The following is a 22,510-nucleotide window of genomic DNA, read 5'->3' as shown; positions in this document are numbered from 1 at the left end:
GCCGCTGGGCGGACGCGGGCGCGAGCTCCAGGGGAGAGCAGACAGACGGGGAGCGGAGCCAATCGCGGGTGCGGCGCTGCTCCGCTTCGTCCTGCCCCCTGAGGCGCGCAAGGGCGAGCTGCGCCGCCATTGGACAAAGGCTTTTCAGGCCAGCCAATCAGCGTTGATATACCGCTAGGCTGGAAAAGGCCAATCAGATTGAAAGGTGGGAGAGGAGCGACCAGTAACAGGGAAACGGAGACGATAAACGAAACGGAGCTGCTTCTCGCCCACCTCCTCGAAAATGGACCAGTCGCGAAACAACCGCTCCCCCTCCAGCCAATGACAGCTCGGCGTTCTCTATTTCAGCCAATCACCGCCGATGCCACTCTAGACCAATCATGATTCGCGGCGCCCTCTTGTCCAGCCAATCACTTGGCGAAGTCTTTCTACCAGCCAATGGACTTCCCCCTACCTTAAAGAGGGTTTACATTCCTTTCTACCCAATGGCCAGGGGCCTGTGTCAGCGGAGGGCCAATCGGAGAGCAGCGGTGAGTGACAGCTGCCCAATGGGGACCCCCGACTCTCCCATCCTGCGGAGAGGGGGGTGGGTATCTTTCCGCCGCCGCCTGAGGAATGTCAACTATTCAACATGGAGACGGCGGTTACCAGGCTCGAGACCATGGTGAGTCCGGGGGGCGCGGGCGGGGGCCAGGCCGAGCGGCGGCAGGACCGTGAGCCGGCGGGGCAGCGTGGGGCGCACCTCRGAGGGCGCGGGGCTGGCGCCCGAAGAGGGAAAGGGAGGGCGCGGGCGCAGCTGGGGGCGTGAGGGGAGAGGGGCCGGGGAAGGGGGGAGGGGGGCGAGTCCCATCCGGGCCCTGAGGGGAGGCAGGGCGAGGGCGCGGCCCGCGGCGGGGCGGCCGGCGCCCGCCGCTGGCCGTTTGGGTCAGGCGGGTTCGGCCGGTCCGGTCCATTCCGCTCTCCCCCCTGCGGGGGGGGGGGCGGTTGGGGGGAAGCGGGGGCGGAGCTACGCCGTGCCGCTCCATTCAACCCCTCGCCCCGGGGGTTGGGCACGTCCATTTTCCTCTCACCTGGGGGGGGAGGTGGGATCCGAGCATTCCTGGGCTAGTTTATTTCCCGCGTTTGTGGGGGGAGAGGGGGCCGTTGTGGGGCGCAGCCGGCCTGGGCCGGTCCATTTTCCCCGCCCTGTGGAGGAGGGGGGGAAGGGGGAGCGTAGAGTAAAGCGCTTTCGGACTAGTCCATTTTCTCGCAGCGAGGGTGGAGCTCTCACCTGGGCTGGCCCATTTTCCTTGCGGGGGTGGCCCAGGGCGAAGAGGTCGGCCGGGCTGGTCCATTCGCGTCCCCGGGCGGGGGGTTGAGGGGGAGAGGGAAAAGGGCGSGGGAGATGGAGCGCCTCGCTGGGGGCTGCGGGGACCGCGCCGCGCTCGGCTCTCCCTCGGCTTCCCCCCCTCCCCCCTCCTCCGCCCGCACGGGCGGGGCGAGCCGAGCTCGGCGGGGAGAGGGGCTGGGGCCCGGGGAGAGGCCGCGAGCCTGCCCCGGCGCGGGCGCTGCCGCTGGGCCCGGGGCGAGCCCTGAGCAGAGGGTCGTGTAGGGAGGGCGCTCCGCAGGCGCGAGGGCGGCGCGGCTGCCTCGGGCCGGTTTCAGAGAGTCTCTTCACCCGCCTTTTCAGCCGCGCTCTCCTCGCTGGGTCTGGGATATAACCAGTCCCGAGGAGAGGATGGCTTTTGCTTCAGCCTTTCGATTTCATGTAGTTCTTCGCAGCTTTTAAGTTGTTTTCAGCTGTTTGAGCCAGCGCCTGAAGGGAAGAATCAGCGACGTTATGTAATAGTTGTCTTTCTTCCTGCCCCACTCATGCTTTCTCTTTCTCTGTCTCTCTCCTTTTTTTTTTTTTTTTAAGAAAGCAACCAAAAAGCTATGCTGTTCTTCTACATATTGATAGACTCTGGAAATACTGCCTTTTTAAACAGCCAAATTCCTTGTAGCATGCTTCAAATTTGGTCTTCATTTTTGCTCTGTTTCACGTAATCGTCTACACAACTTTTTTTTTTGGGGGGGGGGTAAAGTACTTTGGGAGTATTTTATGTATCCAAATACTTCATAGATGTTATGGTTTCATTCAAAAGGCATTACATAAATTAAAACGCWTGTACTGATGTACTGCTGCAAAATATGATGCTCTTTTAGAGATTGACAGGAAACTTCTAGAATTTTTTTTATAAATTAATTGTCCTAGCAGCAGTGTTTGGTACTTTGATTGACAAACTAGAAATGGTCATGTGTGGTTATGGCATCTGCTTTACATGCTGAAGGTCCTGGGTTCAAGCCCCAGTGGAACCAGCACCAGGAAATCTTTGGGAGGTTGGACTAGATGATCTCCAGAGGTCCCTTCCAACTTTACTGATTCTGTGATTTCTGTATGGAATAATGTAAGAGATTTTTTCTCCTCCTCTAGCAACCTTGGTTTCAAATTCTAATTAAGAAATAGGTAAAAATGAGTTTAATGGTCTCCTAGTTCTTTATCTGTAGGTAGTATCATCATCACAGTGAAATACTGAAGAGAAATTAATAGGAGAAACTTTGGGAGGACATAGGAAGGAATATTGTATATCTGTGTTATCCCTTAACATACTGAGTGATTTTTAGACCTTTGTTTTGAGACACGATTGATGTGCTGCCTTAATGCCCTATCTTTAAATTTATTTACTTTATTGACTCTAATAAAGAGCCAATAAAGTACTAGAGAAAACAGTATGCTGTTCTCTCTAGTAACAGCATACTGTACCCCTTAAAGCACTAGGAACTGTGGCCAAGTAAACATCTGTTGTCAGAAAAGAAACTACTGGTTGAAAGTTTTCATAAATGTGAGGTTGTCCTGCTGATAATACCTTTGTTGTCCCATTGAGTGACTTGCATTGCTTTATTACTGCAATACTAACACACTTGTGAGTAAATGTTTTAAGTTATGTTACATGACTGTTTCTGTTAGGAAAGAAAACTTGTATAAATGCCAAAATACCTGGATATGCTGAAAGATCGGAGAATTCAATCTGTATGATACCTAATTCTCAGTTCTATTGGACTTCAGTAACTGTGTTCTTTCCCTCTTTGAAGTAACAAGGCATACTGGAAGATGGGGTTATTTTTGCTCTTTTTGAGCTACTAAACTGTGGTCATCATACCCAAATATACTTAGAATGGTAATAATGTACTGTATTTGACTTCAGTGAAAAACTGCATTCTTATCAAAGCTTTGAAGTTTAGCTCTCATTTCAAATTCAAAATTGGCAGCCCTGCCCATAGTGCAAGCTTGAGATTTCCCCATGTCTTCTGTTAATATATATATATATTTTTTAAGCCTAGTTTGTTTAGGAATTTTCTTTCTTTCTTCTTTGTAACATGTTCATGTTTTCCCTCCTGTGTAAACCTGCTTAGAAGTACCCAAGTTAGATGTGGAACTTCGTTACAATGTTATGGTTTATTTCTGTGTTTTAGGGAAAGTCCTACTTCAGTATTTGCTGATTCATTTTTTTTGTTTTGTTTTTTTTAGGACACAAATAATCAAAGAGGTAGTTTAGTCCCATTAAAGTTAACAGGGGCATCTATTTGTGCTAGTGGAAGACAGGTACTGGTCGCTTGCTGTCTTGCTATCTACTTTACACATAGACTAAAATGATCTTGCACTAAAATGTGGAGGGCTCATTTGTGTCAATCACCTGCACAGATGGATCATAACAACTTCCAAAGTTTTCGAGACTATAGCTTGTTCTTTTACCCTATTTTACTAAGGATTAATATTAAATTTTTATGTTTGATTTTTGTGTGAATTTGTTCCAGCAGAAGTTGGCATGCCTGGCTGCCTTCTTCCATTGAAAGTACTGGGTAGAATAAGGCAGCTGTATCTTGCATCTTCACCTCTAATTTTTTTAAAGAAATGTTAACTTTTAACTATTTCATGTGTTAATTTCCTATATACAGCCCTTATCACAGTTTTGAAAATCTGACATTTCTTCTTGCCATTTTTTAAGTTAATCAGAAATGTACACTGGCAAATATATCTCACATTGCAGCTTTATGTCTCTTGTTTTTCCTTCTGCTTATTGTTTCTTCTTGCTGGATTTCCTGTGAAGTCAGCTCTCTCCACAGAAGTGTGATAAAGTAACAATTCTTACTTCCCCAGAGGTTTAATTTCACAAAAAACTTCATTTTAGTCCAAGGATAAACTAATTTCTAGGAGCTTAGAAAGAACAATGCGAATGAAAATACCAGGTAAATCTCTGTTACTTGAGACTATTGCTCTAAACAAGAAGAGACAAATGAATAATAGCATCTGCAATATAAGATGGGATTCATTATGCAAAAAGTGATAAACCTGGCTGTTTAACAACTTAGAATCCTGGGTGCTGTATTTTAGGACTTAGACACCTAAGTCTGTGCTGCCCAAGTGTTCATTGAAGTCAGCTGGAACTGAAGATCTTCCCAAGAGCTTCTACAGACATTGAGTAAGGTCTTAGTACAGTACAGAGTAGTTGCCAATGAGAAATGTATCTTTCTGTACAAGTATTTTATTAACATTTGTGTCTCAGAACTTTGCATATTGACCTAATGCCTTCCAGCATGCAGCACTTTAGCAATCTGCATTTAAAGAAACTTAAATGTTGTGGATATCCATTTAGTAAAATATTAAAAGTGAGTTAACTAGCAGATAAACAAAGTGTTTTGTTCAGGATAATTTAGTTGATTTATTTCACTTCTTTTTTTTTAAGGTATAGTAGGCCTGCTTTTCTTTGAGTAGTGTCTGTCCAATGCCCTTTTTATGTTGTACTACTAGTGATCATGCACAAAAAGCAGTGCAATGTTAAAAGGGCATTGGCCAGCAATACTATCTACATTGCTCGTTGTTGTTATTTTATGGAATTACAAATCAAAAGTCATGCTTATATATCTGAGACCAAAAGATGATTTGACAAACAATTGTAAAATAGGATGGCCAGAGATTTTTTACATTCATTACCGCCTAGTTATTTGTCAAAGGGAAATGTTAATTGATCTATTAATGACAAATGCCATCAAATCTAGGTGTCTGTCCTTAGAAATAAAGGAATCTTTCTACAAAAAGGAAAGAACACTGTGTAGCATTCCCATTTCCCTACAAAACATTTGTAGAGATTGTCCTACAAATATTTTGTAGATGATGTCCTAGGTATAGAATTGACTCAGGTTGTTGCTCTGGGTACATCAGTAATCTTTTATATCTGCTCCCTGTTTCTTTGCATTTTGTTGTTAAGATTCTTAACACTTACAAACCCCCAAAGTTGTCAAACTTTTTATGTGAAGTTATTGAGTTTTTTTTCATAATAACACTGTTGTTGAGATTTATGAGATATACCTCCACAATCATTGTCCTCTAACATCTGAGTGGTAACTCTAACAGTATTCTAAATCTACAGTGTTGAGAAATCTTGGCATGTTTAAGTGACTTCAAGACCTTCAATGTAGAAGAATAGACTTCAGTGTCCAGAAAATGTTCCCTGTAATGCAGTTTAAGAACATCTGTCTCAGCAGTTTAGAAACTTTGTTTGCTATAAGATAAACCCCAAAGATAGTTAAATTTGGAAATGTAATTTCCAGTTGAAATAACACCACATTGTTGAAAATTGAATTTCTGATAGATCTGCTGTGTTCTCTCTTCCCCCCCCCCCGCTTTTTACCTCTTGCTCAGTGGAATGGCGGTGATTCTAAGTAGTGTCTTGAAATACAGGAGTTCCTGCATGTTAACGTCAGGATTTGGAGAACGTTAGCCTTATCCAAATCTCTGTGACCTACAGAAACCACTATCCGACTCAACTGATTTTTAACCAATACATATTTTGAGAGTATTGATTACTTGTTCAGAATTTCTGCTGCTAACGAATGCTCTGACTTTATTGCACTACTGTACTTTACAGCTAGCAGTGCAATAGTATTGTCAAAGCATCTGAAAGCAGAGTACACAGCAATGGCTTGAATCTTGCCTTACAGTTTCTAATACTTCCTTCAAAGTCTGTGAGTAAATTACAAAATCTATGTTTCATAAATGTGCATTTTCTATGTGATTGATTGTTATATAATATTCTGTCATGCAAATGATGCTAACCTATAACAATAAGGTGAGATTTTTACAGGTGTATGCTTCCTGAAATATAGCAAGAAATAAATATTCCTATTTATAAAATATGGGAAAATGGATTATAATGGAGGAGTATATCTCAGTGCTTATAAACTGTGCTTTGAAGTTGCTGTTAATAACAATTAATTAACTTCAGAAATAATTAAATTAATAATTTGGTTTCTTTCATAGAGTAGTATGGGTTCAGGAAAAAGCAGTGATACTGAACTGTAATGTTTACATTAAGGACAAGTCTTAAAATCATAGTCATGTGATACATGAGCATTCAGATTCACATTTAATTTTATGTCCTGAATCATAGTAGCAGCAAGGAATTAGTGGCTTACTATCATTCTATAAATTTCATTTTACCAATATTGAAATATAATTAAGAACAAGGCATCATGGATACTTTTTAAAGCCACTCATATTCTTTGTTAGCATTCCTAACAGTTAGTAATTTGATGGAGGCGATGGAGAAGAGCAGAAAGTAACCTGTTTTGGGTGTCTGTCCCTAGAAAAGAATAATTAAAAATGTTCCTCAGTGGAGGAGAACATTTTATTTATATATATATATATGCTAGTTTGTAGGGTTGAATGGGAGAAGGAGTTCTGTCAGTCAGGTGGTAAGTTATGAGAGTAATAGGTGAATGTTTTTTTTGTTTGTTTTTGGGGTTTTTTTTTGCTATCATTCCAAAGATCTGCTGAAGGCATATACATGAAACATCATACAGTTAACAAATACTGCCTTATTTTGATCCTTAAAAAATTGTAATGATTGCTTCAGAGTTAATCTCATTTTAAAGAGTGGAAGCCACACTGAGTTAAGTAACTTCCAAGCATTTAACTTGCTTTCATCGTATTCTCTTGTGTGACTGTGAATTCCCCAAATGATTATATTAAGAAATTCATATTTGTTTTGTGAACTGGAAAAGCTGCCTTCTTTTTAGAGTAGAAGTCCTTAGTAGACGTTAAAATTGTAGGCTAAAATTAAGTAATAATGCTATCAGCACATTATTTTACAAGGCAATTATCTAATTCTCCGGTGGCTTATTTATCCCAAGGAAAGAAATGTGATGTCACCAATTTGATTATCTAATTGTTAGGCTGATTTATTGGGGAATAAATTTATTGGGAAATAATCAAATGTGTTATGGGTATTATAATCACCCGAAAGAATACATTTCTAATATAATTAATAACAAAATCTCTTGATATATTTGGATCCTGAACACTTATTCATAGTCTCTATTGTGTAAATAACTGAGTACTGCAGTTTTGCAGAATTTTTAATGCTTTCAAAGAAAAGCAGCTAGCCAAGAAAAAGCTCTAAAAATTGATGGAAAATACCTTAATATCTCAGGGAAGAAAATCAAGTGTCTTTTGTATGCTGTGATGATCAGTTTTAGAGAAGGTGCATTGTTCTTGTCTCTTACAATGTAACTTCCCTCTTTGGAATACTACTTTAAAACTTCATCTTGAGAGGTTTGGTTTTAAAAGTGCACTTATCTAGGAAGAAATGGAAATGTTTTCAATTATTTTGTGGAACTGTGTGAAAAAGGTACTAAGGGCAAGATCAAAGGGATGCAAAGAAAACAGTTGAGTAATGAGTTCATCAAATGGAATGAAGGTAAAATTAGAAGAAGTATATGTGTGTGTAAATGCACCTGAGTGCTTTGGTTTCATTTAATTCATACACTTGAAAGGAAAATGCTCATGTCCAGATCTGCATTTATACTGGAGGCAGCTGAGTGTAGTAATGTCTGAACTCAGTAGCTCAGTTATAAGGCAGTACAGAAACTGTGCAAACTAATATGCTAGGGTGTTTCTTYTTATTACCTAGATACTTTCTAGCTATTTGGTTGACAATTTTTAATTTCTAAAAATGATACAATCAGATGTCTAGAAGTTTATTTAATGCTTTATATTTTTTCAGTCTAAAAGTGTGTCAGCATAATTGGCAAATGTTAGCTTGTAGAATAGACTGGAGGAATATAAACTTATGTTTATAGTATATCAGCCTTTAAAATGGAGGCGTCTGGCTTCTGCTTTCCTGAAATACAGAAAAGACAAATGGATGAGTTTTGTCTACTTTTTTTTTTTTTTTTTTTTTTTTTTTTTTTTTTTTTTAATATACTGTGGCTGATTTTAAATATTTTAGTTCCAGAAGGCAGAATCTGATCTGGATTATATTCAACACAAACTGGAGTTTGAAATAATGAAAAGCCTTCCCGATAATCCAGCAGAAGAGGTAGTATTTTCAGATAAATTAATAGATTTTATTGTATTTTGCATGAAATACTAATAAATTAATGATAATAAATAGGTAATTTTTAAATCCTAAAATATATGTCAAATTTCTTTTATCAATTAACAATCTTTTATTGTTAACTTATTATTACAAAGCATTTCTTATCATATAGCCAGATGACTGGCTTTAAATGAATTCAGTGCAGAAGATGACAAAATCCCCTAAATTCTTGGTATAGTGAAATTCTCAGATTTTGCTTTAAGAAATGAGTAGTAGTGTTAACAGCTAATTGTTAGGGACAGTTTCTAGTCTAAGCTAAAATACATCACTACCCTGTCATTAAACATAAACCTGCCAGTAAACAGTGACTGAATTCAGATTTGGGGGAGAGATGAGGGGAAAAAAACAATAAAATGTCAGCATGTAAAGGATTTAATAAATTTGTCCCCATCTCCATGTATATTGTGACATACAGTGGGAAAAATAACTTTTTTAATTAGAAGTCCCTAATTTATTCGAAACAAGCCATTAAAAACACCAGTCATCCTCCTATATTTATTGTGGAAGCACCAAGTTGTGCTATTTTATTAACACTTTGTATCATTTTTGTGTATAATAAATGTTTAGATGACACTGATGGTCACAGCTAAGAATGTCTAATTGCTTTCATTGTAAAGGGTCACTTCATATTATACATTAATGACTAACTGCCTGTACTTTTTATGGAGTATGTGGACAGATAAATTTTCTCTTCTGTAATAGTTTAGATGTACTTTTAATTTCTATGTAGGAAAATCCAGTTACACTTTTAGAAGAACTCTCAGTGGTGAAGTCTCGTTATAAACTGTTATGTGCGCAGCTGGAAAAAGTTTCCATAGAGCAGAGAGAATCCATGAACTGCATTCGTGCTGCTCTAGAAAACACAATGAAGATGGTTCAGGCACTACAGCAACATACTGATCTTGAGGTACCATTTTCATTTTAATAATTTGGATTTTACTCCTGTAAATTAACATGTATTTTTGTAATGTGTACATAACTGTGAGTACTTGGATTGGAAAATGTGTTATTCTTGGAGACTTTTAGAAAATAAGAGGACTGTTTACCAAAAGAAGTGTTTGCAAGATTGGGCCTATTTTGGTAAATCACAAGCCTGAGTCATCACTCAACAGGCTAGTGGTATTCCAGTTTTGAGTTAAAGTAATACCATTAGTTAGTACTGTGACCTATATTTGAATAGTTTCACAGAAATCAATGTGCCTGTGCACAGCTGTGTCCCAGTCTTACAGTGATTTTTTTTCAGTGGCTACCTTAATAAAATTAGAAGGCAAAGCCAGTTTTAAAAAGGCAAAAAAGCTTTTAAATGACAAACATATTTTGACTCTCTAAACAGAGCAAATTAAAGGCAATACGCTATAACATTATATGTAGCAGTAATATTGTTAGTGCAAAGAAATTAGTTTTTCTCTATATGATGATGCCTATGTATCTTTAAAACAAACAAAGAAAAAAAAATCCAGTTTTCCTAACTGGTCTTCAGACATTGTTGCCTTGCAATTTTGAAGAGAATGTGAAAACATTTTTTTTTATCCCTTTACAAATAAGGTGATGTAGATCCAAAATGCTGAATGATGGCTTAGTGGCAAAGACAGAATTGGTGTGAGTAAATTGTATTCCTGGATCCCAGCTCTCCTTTTAATTTTAAAACAACAGTGCCTGTGACATTGTTTAATCTGTCAACAGCTCTGGACAAGATATTGCTAACTCCTTATAGCTAAAACATACTGTATCATGATTTCAAAGACAGAAGTTAAATGTCACAGAAAGGGGAGGAAAAAAATTATCTCCCTGTGTTCCAAGGATATGTCACCAAGAAAAATTTTGTATGTAGAATTTTGTTAAAGTGGAAGTATTGTGTCCCTGAGATAGTCTAAATACAAAACAAAGTTTTTCTTGTATTTTGAATTCAAATCTAAAACAAAGATTGATTAAACTATTGGAAAGATGCAACACTTATTTGATAAAAAGAGCATTCCACTTAATTTTATAGTATTGGTGTTAAATGGGCATTATATTTGGATTTTCAGAAATACTCGGCTTGTAAGCTTGTTTTCATTTGAAGGAAAGTAGAAGTTTACTATTAGCTTCCATGAGAAAAGGGTTAAAGAAACATTGAGTTTTTCTGTAAAATTATCATCCTAGGAACTGGAAGCATCAGAATTCTCTTGTATCTTTCTCCTTAGCGCTTGCCTCTATCAGAAGAAGAACAGTCTGCAGCACAACAGTTAACCTGCCAAACCGTTAAAGAAATGAAATCGCTAGTGGAAGAGGTAATTAGGCAACAGAATATCTGTATTTCAGAAACTATTAATCTGAGTAGTTGAACTGAAGTCACAAAAACAGCCCTTCTGACTTAATACCTCTGAAAGAAATGGAATTTTTCAGGAATGGGGCTACCATTTCTAACAACCCTTTTTGATTTGATTGTTTTTTGATTACATTGCTGATTTGTCCCAATTAAATTGTCCATAGAGGAAAAACTTGTTTTGATGGAAGGCTTTTTTTTCTCATATCTTTTATTGGGAAATGTTTATTTTCAGAGATGCAGTTGGTCAGTCCTCTTGTTGATCTCTTAATACAGATAAGAAACCTTTGGGAGGGAGTGAAGAGTGTAATTGCTTCAACCCCATGTATATCAAAATGGAGAAAAATTTGATTTCGTGTAAAATATTAAATACAGGTTGAAGTATGAATAAGAGTAATTGAAGCATGTTACAACTATAACTCAATAGAACATGGGTATAAAAATACTTGTTAAAAAGTTGGATATTTTCTCAGAGCTACTCAATTTTGGCACAAAATTCTAATAGTAATAATCAGCTGCAAGACTTTGTCTGGGTCTTACATTAAAAGCAAAATATTAAAGAAAGACTGTAATTACCTTACATTTTTCTACACGTCTTCTCACTGCCCAGTACTTTTCTTTCAAAGGATAGACATCTTTCTGTCCCTTTATTGCCATGGTTGGTTTGCATGAAAGACTTCCAGTATCTTTCTGCTTCGTTCACACTTCCTTTGCAAATATCTTCTCCTACCTTGATTAAATCCTCTCAATTTATGTCTTTCCATTATTTAATTCTAAAGCCCTTAACATACAGCTGGCATAAAACAGACTCAGTGCAAAATATAGATATATCTTACTCCTATTAAGGGCTGTTTAATTGGTATCAGTCCCTGTGCTGTTATCACATGCATTTTGAAGATATTCTGAAAGTCTCTGAAAGACAGAAAGAAGAGAAAGATACCACAAAGGCCTTGGTTATTTATTTATTTATTTCCCCCCATTGATTTATTTCTAGCTGAAAAGAGTTAGATATAGCTACCTTTAGCTTGTCAGCTGTCAGCCTCTGAGGATTGCTTGAACAGGAAAGCCATACTTTGCTGCATGTACAGTGCTTTCAGCGAGATTCATATTGGAATGCAAAGGAGAAAGCTGAAGAGTCTCATCTGACTTGCATATGAATCTTTTCGTTTGCATTTTAAACCTATTTTTATTTGTAACTGGAAATTGTTTATGTGTAAGATTTTGCTGTTAACTTCAGTGGCTATGAGATCCTTGGTATTGTATGATAAAATTTAGTTACTAATACAAAAATGCAAATTGTAAAAACTAATTTTTAAATAAAATTCCAACAAATCCTGAAATTCTCTTTCATTTATTTTTAGCCATCTAGTTCAGAATCTGCAGTCCCTGACTCAACTGAAGGTAAGTGCTAGGGAAAAAAGTCTTCCTACTGTTCTCTCTTCTTCTTGAGCATGATGACTGATCTCCCCACCAACACACACCCATCCCCAGTAAGCAAGCTTTGCAAATACCAATCTTTCCTAAGGCTTCCATCTTCAATATTGAACTTAATGTGTTTAAATATCCCAGAACTATTAGAGTGACTATCTAGAATTCAGGGATTAATGAACTAAGCTGTTTGTCTTTCTGAAAAAGATACTGTAAGTAACTTTAGATAACAAATAAGGGTTGTTTTGCCGCTAGTGCAACGGGGGCAAATCTTTTATTAAGTATGAATAGGCTGAGGCCTGAATGTGGTTTTTGAGCTCTGGTTATTTGTAAAATTTAGAGCCTAAGATGCACAGTAAAGTCACTGTTTTCATTCCCTTAAGCACTAGTAACTACTGCTTTTAGTGAAGAATTTATATTTTAATGTAAGAAACTGAGAGCTTAGTCATATTCCACATATAATTCCCATGTCTCTGGGAGCTGCTCTTGCTTAGAAGGGGATTTGAGTGGATCCTGTTGTGTTTCTAATCTGGAAGAAAATGTTATACTAGTTTTACCATAGAAATAACTCTTGCTTAATCTGTTTATCCTTATTTACAAAAAGGAATTTTTCTAGTGTTTTTTTTTTTTTTAACGAGCTCTGACCAACTAGATTTGTTAATTCATATCAGATTTCAAATTCAATTATTTTTCACTAGATCTGTAGAAACAATGGTATTTTGGAGGGAGTATCTTCCTTATCTCCTTCTTCCTGCAGTAAAATTTTTCTTTAGAACCATTTAGGAGTTTTCTTAAATTATGAAGGTACTATCTATCTTTGGCTGTCTTCTCCTGAAGAAATAAATTTCTTATTTTCAATTTTCTAGAATCACAATTCAAACCATTGACTGAAGAAATGCTTATGACTGTACCAAGGACTATCAGAAGTACTGTTAAACTAGAAGACTTGAACAGTTTTTACAGGGAGTTATTTAACCACTTTGTTGTAAATAAGAACAGGTAAGACTTGAAGCAATTTATTAGTAAGATTTTTATAATCTGTTTTAAAAAAAATCAAGCCTTTTCAAACTAAACAAAAAGTTGTCAACTCTAAAGTTAGTGAACCATTTGCTGCTATACTATAACTTCAAAATTTGATTTCCCTCACTTATGCACTTACTGGTTAGAGATATATTTAGTCAAAAGTGATAGGCCATCTTATGAAGCTCCCCAAACTTACAAATTTTATCTTCAGAAACTTTTTGTTGATTCCCTGAACAGATGCCCAAAAGTGGGTCTACTCAGAAAACCTTTGGTGACAAAGTCATACTGGAAAACCCTTTTAGCTTTTATAACTCGGAAAAACAAAACCCTAACCCAAATTTCTAACCCCAGGACTGCCCCCAGACCTGGACTCCTATCCTTCACCCTGACYTCTGTCTGTGATTTCTGCTGTAGATTTCTCGCAGGCTGACAGTAAAGAATGAAGAAGCTTTTAACCCAGGAATTCTATCTTTGACCTTAAGCTTGGATTATTCTTTGAAGCAGCATGATGAAATTGCTATCATGTACATAAGCATGAAAATTACAGAGCACTTGCAAAAATCAGCTTTTAAACAGTATAGGCTTTTTAATCTCTCTGGCAGACCTGATGCTTGATACCCTGTTTTGCTGAATAGTTTGTTCTTGTCTTACAGAGTAGCACTTAGTGTTTCGCAGATGAACAAGATGAATATGAAAGCCACTGACTCAAGAGTACGCATCTTGAAAGAACTTTCTCTTGTGGAACTTGACAAGCAAGGAAATGTTAAGTTAGTTTTGTAAATGAAAGCTCAGTCCATTTTTATTTGATACACAAGCATCTTGGTTATAGCTCCTGGATTATTAACAAGGAAGTATTTCTGTGGTGTCTAGGTGTTAACAATACACTGCTAGAAAGCTGTTAATATTTCTATATACAAATTGTATTTATAAAACTTAAATTTGCAGAATTAAACATTAAGGTTGGAATTTTATTTTGGGTATTTGTAAGGCTATAGTAGATGCATTTTTGAAGAGTAGTGTTAACCATGTGACAGTTCCATGTTCCTGTTGACATTCCTGAGTGGGTTTTCACAATGAATAACCCAAACCATTTAATTGTACTTACGTTCCTGAATAAATGATTAAAGCTAAGGAGGCCATAGGCTTGCTTATTTATTTTTTTTTAATGACCACTGGCCTCTGACCCCTTTTTGTTTTCCTTTGATGTGCGCTGTCTTTGTTACAGCCGGAGGAAACTACACTGAACAGCTGAGGTTGGAAGGGATCTGTGGAGATGGTCTGATCCAYGCCCTCCGCTCAGAGGCGGTCTGCTACAGGTTGCTCTGGGTTGCATTCAGTTACCTTTCAAGTATCTCCAGGGCTGCAGACTCCACACCCTTTCTGGGCAACCTGTGACAGTGTTTCCACCACTCTCACAGGAGTTTTCTCATCTTTCAGTGGAACTTCCCGCCCTTCAGTTGTGCCCTTATACCAGAATTGCCCCCATGAGTCTTCATTTTTGTTCAGTACTGCAGTACAGAGRCTATCCCCAAATCAAAGCCAACACCTCAAGGAAAATCCTCTCCCTGCAGAAGACGCAGCGATCAACACGAGCAGCTCTTTCCAAGCACTGAATCCCTTCTGTGCTTGGATATATTATACTAGTACTTTTTTTTTTTCTTCGCTGTCGCATAATGACCGCCTTCTGAGTGAAAAAAATGCCTCAGCGTTCACTGTACTGGTGCCCGTTTTCAAGATCTGTCACACAGGTACCCGTTAGGAAAGGGCTGAGCAAGGCGGGTGGGGGTGGGGAACAGTCCCCTAACAGCCGCGCGCGCGCGGCGCGAAGGCGGGGCCGCGCGGGCGGCGCGTGCGCACTGCGGCGCGGCGCGAGCGGGGCCGCTCCCGCCGCCGCAGGGCGGAGCTGCGCGCGCGCCGCGGCGAACATGGCCGGCGCCTAGGGGGAGCGCGGCGCTGTGTGGTACAGCAGCCCCCTTCCCCCGCCCCGGGCGCTGCGGGGGGCAGAGGGGCCGCGGAGAAGCTCCGCCGCCGGCGGAGCCGCGGCCATGGACGAGCAGAGCGTGGAGGTGAGCCACTGGGCGCTGCCCCGGGGAGGGGGGAAGGCGCTGCCGGCCCGGGTGCGCATCTCCCGCGGCGCGGGCTGCCTCCCTCCCTTCTTCCCTCCCTTCCGCCGGGGCCGGGGCAGCGCATCCTGACCCGGTTACGGGCCCGGCTGGCGGCGCGGGGGCCCCGGCGGCTTCCGCAGCGCGGCAGAGGCGAGCGCTGGCCGTGCGGCCCCTCTGCGGGCCTCTCCTCCGGGCGAGCACCCTCGGGGTGAAGAGGGGGCCGGTGGCGAGGCGGCGGCGCCTGCGGGTGACGCGCGGTTGTTCCACGAGGCGTTGGCAGAGCGCAGCCGGTGCCTGTCCCTGAGGTGCGTGCAGACCCTGACGCTGGCGAAACCAGCTTTGGCAGGTGCGAGGGCAGAGCGCTCTGCGAGTGGGGTAACCCGAGCGCCTCGTGCGCGGCGCTGTGCTGTTAACAGTAGCCAAACAGATGAAGAATTCACAAGACCTTATAGATAGCTTCCTGAAAACGCATTTCTTTGGTTTTGCAACCATTAAAGAAGACATTAGGATACAGGAGATACTGTGATATTCATAAATTGGCCAAGTGTCTCACTTTGTGCTGATTGTAGTTTTATTTTTTTGGGGGGTGTGGGGGAAGAATCCATTTGAAGACTCTTTCAAAGTTCTGTAGATAAAGCCAGAAGGAATCTAACTCATGTACAGTACAGACTGCAAGATTTTCCAAAACTTACTCGTGTTTTTTTTTTAGAATGTGTCTTACAGAAAGTCATGCAGTCTATATTTAGAAAATCCATCAGTATAGCAAGCAAATATTGTTTGATATTTTTAAATACTTTTCTGGTTTTGGGAATGAAGAGAGGTGATGTGGTTGTATTCTAGAACAAATAACTTCTCTGTTGGAACATGTATAGTAAAGCAGTATGTTAAACCGCAATTTTATTGCCAAGATTAACTGATGAGGGAGGGCAGAGAAATTGTGGAGCTAATGCTAATGGTAGACCTTAAATTCTTTCAAGTCTTAAAAAAGTCAAAAAAATAACCTGTCCAATTCAAGCCTTCTACTTAAAATTCTATATGTTATATACAGATACTTAGTATGTCTTTGGATTAGTTTAATGCCAGTACATTGAAATTCGTAGACAGAGAATCTGCACATACAGCACTGTTGTTTCTGGCAACTGTTAACCATGTGAATACAGGTAGGAATAATATCTTCTGGTTACAGAAATGCCTACTTAGTAAAAGATAAACTGAACAAGGAAAATACTCCTAAAACAAGATCCATATTTTAAAATGGACTCCGAGTGCCTGTGGGATGTAAAAGGAAGTGAGCAAGAGAGCCATGATGTTTGAGTTGGTAACCTACTCTGAGATGCAGTATGTTTGGAACTCTATTAGACCTGGCATTCTGCCTAGAAAATAAATGGAACTGTACTATGTTTGAAATCTGTGGCATAACAATAGTATTAATCTAACCTTTGCAGAGCATTGCTGAAGTATTCCGATGTTTTATTTGTATGGAGAAATTGCGTGATGCACGTCTGTGTCCCCATTGCTCCAAGCTATGTTGTTTCAGTTGTATTCGGGTGAGTTTGCTTATCATAATTCTTGCAAATGTATAAACTTAAAAAAATCAGAACTACTAGGGGGGCACGTCTGTGTCCCCATTGCTCCAAGCTATGTTGTTTCAGTTGTATTCGGGTGAGTTTGCTTATCATAATTCTTGCAAATGTATAAACTTAAAAAAATCAGAACTACTAGTCTTAAGAACACATTCTTGCTCTTTTCCTGCCCCCCTTTCTGGGGATTCTGAGGATTACCTTTTCTTCCTCTGTGCTCTTTATTTTCCCTTTCAAAAGCTTCTTATGACACCCTGAGAAAGACTAGGCAGATTGTGCATTATATGTAGTAGTGCTAACTGTAGTCGTCATCTGGAAGAATTGCTTTTAAGGAACAGGCACATAATGACCCCTTCTTTAACATCTCTTGAGAGTCAGTGGATCCTATGATGGATTGAAGAGGAAGTTGGAGCAGAAAGCAAATACTGGTCTTTCAGATGCCAGTATGGAATGCTAAAAGATCATAACATCTGCTGTCATTGTGGAGTTGTTTTAACAGTATTGAATGCATTTTGAAAATAGTTACCAACCTGGTACAACATGAGCAGACATGTGTTAAAGCCTTCTTGAGGGTATCTGGTATAATAGGCTGAAGCAGCCTCCAGAGGATTTTAATTCACTTATTAAGGTGATAGTTACCAAAGTGTAATAATTCAGTTCCAAGTCCAGACTCCGCTATGCGTAGTGGATTAAAAAAGAGTTCAACTAAGGTTTTCAGATCTTGCAGAACTCAGTGTAAACAATTATCACCTTCTTTGAAAGCCCTGTAAATCATGCTATGTGTAAAGAACATTACGTGAGCTATTGTTGATGTGTGGCAAGAAATAATTTTCATAGATATTTTCATGGAGAGCCTGTAAACATAGTAGCGAGCTGACAAAAACAAGCCTCTCAGTTACTAAACTTTTTAAAACGTGTAAGTTGTACTGGGCTGATGAAATTCTTTCCTAAGCTACTTGGCTTTTAATGAAACTTTCTGGAAGAGAAGCATTCAAAGTGTCCATGTAGATTTGATAATTAAACTGCAGGTTTAGTATTTGCATTATAAGTAGCCTAAGAGGAAGAAATAAGCTACCTGGAAGACGAATGTCTAAAGTAGGAAGAAGATATAGGACCTGCTATATCTTACGCTTTCTTTGTTGAAATGTGCTCTTTAGTCTATGGCTGTGGGAATCTGCAGTAGGTACTGTAGTTTCTAATGGAATACTGAGTACCTCAGATTCCCTTTTTAATTTTAACTAAAGTGTCTTTGACAAGAAAAGAGTGGTTGCTTTGTTACTAAGATGTAAATAGCAGCTTCTTGCATTACTAAGTAGTTAAACAAAGTTAAACTGCAAATCTATAAATGAGGAAAAAATAAGAACATTGTAATAAAAATAACTGAACTAACAGTAAAAGACACCTTGCTTGAACTTGTCACAATCCATTTTTAAAAATTTCTTCTTTCTTTATAGCGTTGGCTGACTGAACAAAGAGCTCAGTGCCCTCATTGTAGGTAAGATAATTTTAATATCAGAAATAAATTATCAGAAATTGGGTATTCTGTCCTATTAYGAGTTGTCTTCCTCTAAGCTTCACAAAAGTTTTAAGCTTGATTTTTGAAAACTGCCCGTAAAATATTATGAAAACTTACACTGGTATAACAGTTACTTTAAAATATGTTCTAGTTTTGTGACAAACGTCTCGTTACATCACTGTTAATGTATATGGTTGATCTAATAAGGAAAACTAGAAGATACTCTTTTTAGAAATCTTTGTATTCTTCTTGCAAGACTGAGAGCAGAAACTTACAGTTTTCAGACTGAAACGTACCTTTTTTTTTTTTTTAAGATCTTCATCTATAATTTTTGAGTCTTACTTTGTGTTGCAGAGTGTCTGAGAATTTAAAAAACTTTTTTAAAAATGCAAAACAGTCCTTTCCCCCTCTCACCCCCAAGCCCTGGCACCCCTTAGGAATTCTAGTTCTTGAGTATAGACCAAAAATATATTTCCAGTGGAAGGGAGAAGATCATTTTCCCCAGTTGGAAGGGCAGTATTTTAAATAAACAACCATTTCTGCAGAACTTCATATTATTCAATTTTTAAAATATTAAATCAATGGGTCTAAAATGTTTGAAAGGAGGTAAATATTTCCTCTTAATATCTAATTCTAAATATCCCATCTTACAAGGGGATAATTAAAGCATTACCATGAAGATAGTTGAATAATGGGAGAAATCAAAGCCCTGAGCAATGAAATGATTTGCCYAGTGTTATCCAGCAGTCTGTTAACAAATCTGGGAATAGTTCTAGGGTTCCTCATATACCTGTTCCATATTTGGTTGTTTTTACATAATAAAAGCAAATCGACTTAAAACATCACATTTCTAACTATTTTTCTGAAGTCACCACTATAGCTTCAGCTTGGGTATCTCTGCTTTTGCCTATGACTTTTCTGGTAGAGTGGAATTGATTAGATAAATTGGTTTTTATTGCAGCTTTCATTTGTGCTCCCGGAGCTGTATTTTTGCTCTAACTTCAACAATGCTTTTTGCAGAGCCCCGCTGCAGCTACGAGAGCTGGTAAACTGTCGTTGGGCAGAAGAGGTCACACAACAACTTGATACACTTCAACTGTGCAATCTAACCAAGCATGAAGAAAACGAAAAAGACAAGTAAATGGAACATTCTTCACATAAGCGTTTTTGGAGTTTGTCTTACATGAGTGGGCATTTCAGTCCAGCTCGTTTCAAAACAGGGACCGAACTGATATTTTTTGATTACTTAAAAGCTAAAGCGTACTGTTGCTTAACATACAAAAGAAATACTGTTTCTCACTGACTGAAAATTGGAGTTCATTTCTGTCATACTTAGTAGCAATGAGAAAAGATCTTAAATGTCTTTGCTTAGAAAACTACACTAGTTCTAGTTTGAGCCCAATATGTTTTAAGTGAGAGACATGGTAAAGTTGAAAGGTAGTAATACATATAGCTCATAGCCCTTCTTGGAGACCATACAACTTAAAGTCTTTTCTCATTGCCTTCTTTGTTTGGCAGTACCATTAAGATTATGAGTGCTGATTTGGTATCTCAGCACAGAAAAGTAAGGTTTTCCTTCTCTAAGAAGATGCCTTCCAGTCCCTTTTGAAAATGTGATCGATAAGCCCTGTTCTAAGGCAAAGCAAACACATAAAGTCTCCACAGAAAGCACAGCTGTTGCTCTGTCTGTTACTGCTGTTCATTCTCCTTCCTTGTCTTCCAAGCTTCCTGTGTCTTCTGAAATATTCTCTTCCTAGGAGCAACTATTGGTCCTTTCTTTCATGCTTTTCTATTGGTTTTGTTCTATTACCAGTGTTTTTTGTCTTTTGAGACATACTCTGAAGATTTGGAAGAGAAAAGAGTGAGCAGAACCATTGAACGATGGACAGGGACTAATTACATGTTCCATACCTGCCTGCTCTCTAATTTCCCCAAACCTAGTGGAGGTGAAAGAGAGAGCCGCGTGCTGGAGGTCTCATCTAGTCTATGTTCAGTTTGTTGATTGATGCTGTTTATGAAACTTTAGGGATCAACAAGTGTCAGTTTGACCAAAAAGCTTAAGAGGCAGTGCTTTGTGGTTACTTTCAGTTGCAGATTGATACAGGTTGGTGTACTGATGAGGTCAGATACTAATTTCCAGAATTTCAAGCCAGATTCAGTGATGATATCCTCTATCTACTGGGTATAAACAAAATTTTATTAATGAACTTTCTCTGTAACTGTTGCAAACATTGAGATGATACCAAGAATAACATTTATTTTACAAAAGATTTCGACTTGACTATAGATATTCTTATAGATTACTTATTCACAGAAAATTTTTGGCTATTTTCTGCTAATGGTTTGTGTGTTCTTTGTTTAAGGTGTGAAAACCATCATGAAAAACTTAGTGTATTCTGCTGGACTTGTAAGAAGTGTATCTGCCACCAGTGTGCACTTTGGGGAGGAATGGTAAGAAGATACTTGCATACATTATGTTACAATAGGAGACTGTGTTGTGTTTGAGTGCAATTTGAAGAAATGGAATCATCGTGAAACTGTTGGTTTGGTTATTGAATTGCCATGCAAATACTGTAATTGTCATACATGCATAAAAAAWTTATTTCAACTTTGGGTTTGAAAAGCAGTATCTTCTGTTTCTAAACACAGAAGCAAGTTGAATTTTATGGTGAAAGGAGGACAGAATTATCTTCCTTGTTACACATTTCATGATACTTTAGACAAAATGAAGTCAGCAATGAGAATTTTATGTGCAAAGAAAGAGGTCTTTCTGAGAATATGAATAAAACTTGGGTAATTTAAATATTGTGGGTAGTAATCTTGAATATCTTCAAAGCTGTGTTAGTGAAACACTTCACCWTGCTCTTTATACTTTCAGTTGTGTATTTCGAGGAGAGACAGCTGTCATGCCTTGAAATATAAGTGGTTGAATGTAACTAAAACAGTGTGCTTTTTTGTTTGTGAAGGGTGTTTTTAATTAAAAAAAAAAAAAACTATCTTTGATTTGTTAAAGATATGCACAGTAAATAAAGTGGTTTATTTTTGGATGACTGCTYGGTCATTTTATTTCTCAGCAGGAAGCTTTGATGGTATGAAAGCCAAATTCATAACTTCTTATGAAGGGAAGTGAAAGACAGACTTCCTACATACARTCTGCTTTGGAACTTTTCCAAACTGAGTGATACACTAGGAGGCTTTCTTCCCCTCTTTCTGTAATTTAATAGGAATGAAGTAAAGTTGAAACTATATTCAACATCCCTTTCCCCCTTCTCCCTCTCCATCCCCCCTCCTTTTTTTTTTAACAGCATGGAGGACATACCTTTAAGCCACTGGCAGAAATCTATGAGCAGCACGTCACAAAAGTAAATGAAGAAGTGGCAAAGCTTAGGAGAAGACTCATGGAATTGATCAGTTTAGTGCAAGAAGTGGTAAGAAATCAATCAGTGAAAACCTTAGGTTTTTCTGCAGTGTGCTGTTGTCAAAGGATAACTGTGAAGTGGGAAATGGCAATAGCATACTCTTGTGATGTTTTCTGTACCTGTGTGCTGTTACTTCTGTGAAGGTAATCAGGTCATCCCATAGAGAGAAGTTTTCTCTTCTTATTTGTGCTCTTGATACTCGTATTATAACTATGAGGTGATCAACACAGTCTTGATACTGCTATTGTGGCTGCTAGACAGAAAAAGTCATCCGAGTTAGCTAGCAAGAAATTTTTCTTTGAATTGCAATCTAGAAGCTAGAGTTGTGCAATTGTTTGAAAGATGTATTTTTGTAAACGCTCTTAAGAGTGCAGTCTCTTGTGCTTGAGTATGGCTAAACCGGTATAAAAAATAACTTACTCTAGCCTAGCTTATTTTTCTTCCTTTAGGAAAATAAACTCAGAGTATACTTGAGTCCACAAAGAGACTATACTCAGTAAAGYAGTTTTCTACCTAGACCTAGTGCCACCTTTTTCCTCTCCATGGTGGTATAYGTGCCAGAAGTCCCCATACATTTGGCAAGTTTTACCATAGCAGTTTCAGTTGAAATTCCAATAAAGCAATACAAATTTTGTATTCTAGGAAAGATGTGCTGAATACTGGGCCATTTATTATGTG

The 22,510-nt window shown here is 38.9% G+C and overlaps 2 protein-coding genes across 8 annotated transcripts in view; both read left to right on the top strand.

The window, feature by feature from the left end:
- The first annotated feature begins 563 nt into the window (after positions 1 to 563).
- On the top strand, positions 564 to 14,343 carry SKA2 (spindle and kinetochore associated complex subunit 2). 2 transcript variants are annotated; one of them, XM_085301338.1, is made up of 8 exons: positions 618 to 664; positions 4,412 to 4,499; positions 8,307 to 8,396; positions 9,187 to 9,363; positions 10,640 to 10,726; positions 12,123 to 12,162; positions 13,056 to 13,188; positions 13,866 to 14,343. In XM_085301338.1, exons 3-8 carry the CDS (start codon positions 8,364 to 8,366, stop codon positions 13,990 to 13,992), a joined length of 597 nt encoding a protein of 198 aa, XP_085157464.1. In that variant the 5' UTR covers positions 618 to 664; positions 4,412 to 4,499; positions 8,307 to 8,363; the 3' UTR covers positions 13,993 to 14,343. The 2 variants fall into 2 exon arrangements, with proteins under 2 accessions (XP_085157463.1, XP_085157464.1); XM_085301337.1 differs by lacking the exon at positions 4,412 to 4,499 and having other exon boundaries at positions 564 to 664.
- Positions 14,344 to 15,113: 770 nt separating this feature from the next.
- TRIM37 (tripartite motif containing 37) overlaps positions 15,114 to 22,510 on the top strand; it is a 31,006-nt gene continuing 23,609 nt past the window's right edge. For 5 of the 6 annotated variants that reach the window (XM_085301331.1, XM_085301330.1, XM_085301327.1 and 2 more), the window contains exons 1-6: positions 15,114 to 15,278; positions 16,763 to 16,864; positions 18,352 to 18,392; positions 19,434 to 19,550; positions 20,777 to 20,864; positions 21,719 to 21,841. In XM_085301331.1, the coding sequence (XP_085157457.1) occupies positions 15,258 to 15,278; positions 16,763 to 16,864; positions 18,352 to 18,392; positions 19,434 to 19,550; positions 20,777 to 20,864; positions 21,719 to 21,841 (492 nt within the window). In that variant the 5' untranslated portion in view covers positions 15,114 to 15,257. Of the gene's footprint in view, positions 15,279 to 16,762; positions 16,865 to 16,934; positions 16,980 to 18,351; positions 18,393 to 19,433; positions 19,551 to 20,776; positions 20,865 to 21,718; positions 21,842 to 22,510 lie in introns of those variants that run through there. The other variant, XM_085301332.1, reaches the window with a different exon arrangement.

This window comes from Rhea americana, unplaced genomic scaffold, assembly GCF_003343005.1.
Source record: "Rhea americana isolate MKP2758 unplaced genomic scaffold, rheAme1 scaffold_175, whole genome shotgun sequence".
Classification (NCBI taxonomy): domain Eukaryota; kingdom Metazoa; phylum Chordata; class Aves; order Rheiformes; family Rheidae; genus Rhea; species Rhea americana.
Note: the sequence above shows the minus strand (reverse complement) of the source record. Positions and strands in the feature narration are given on the sequence as shown.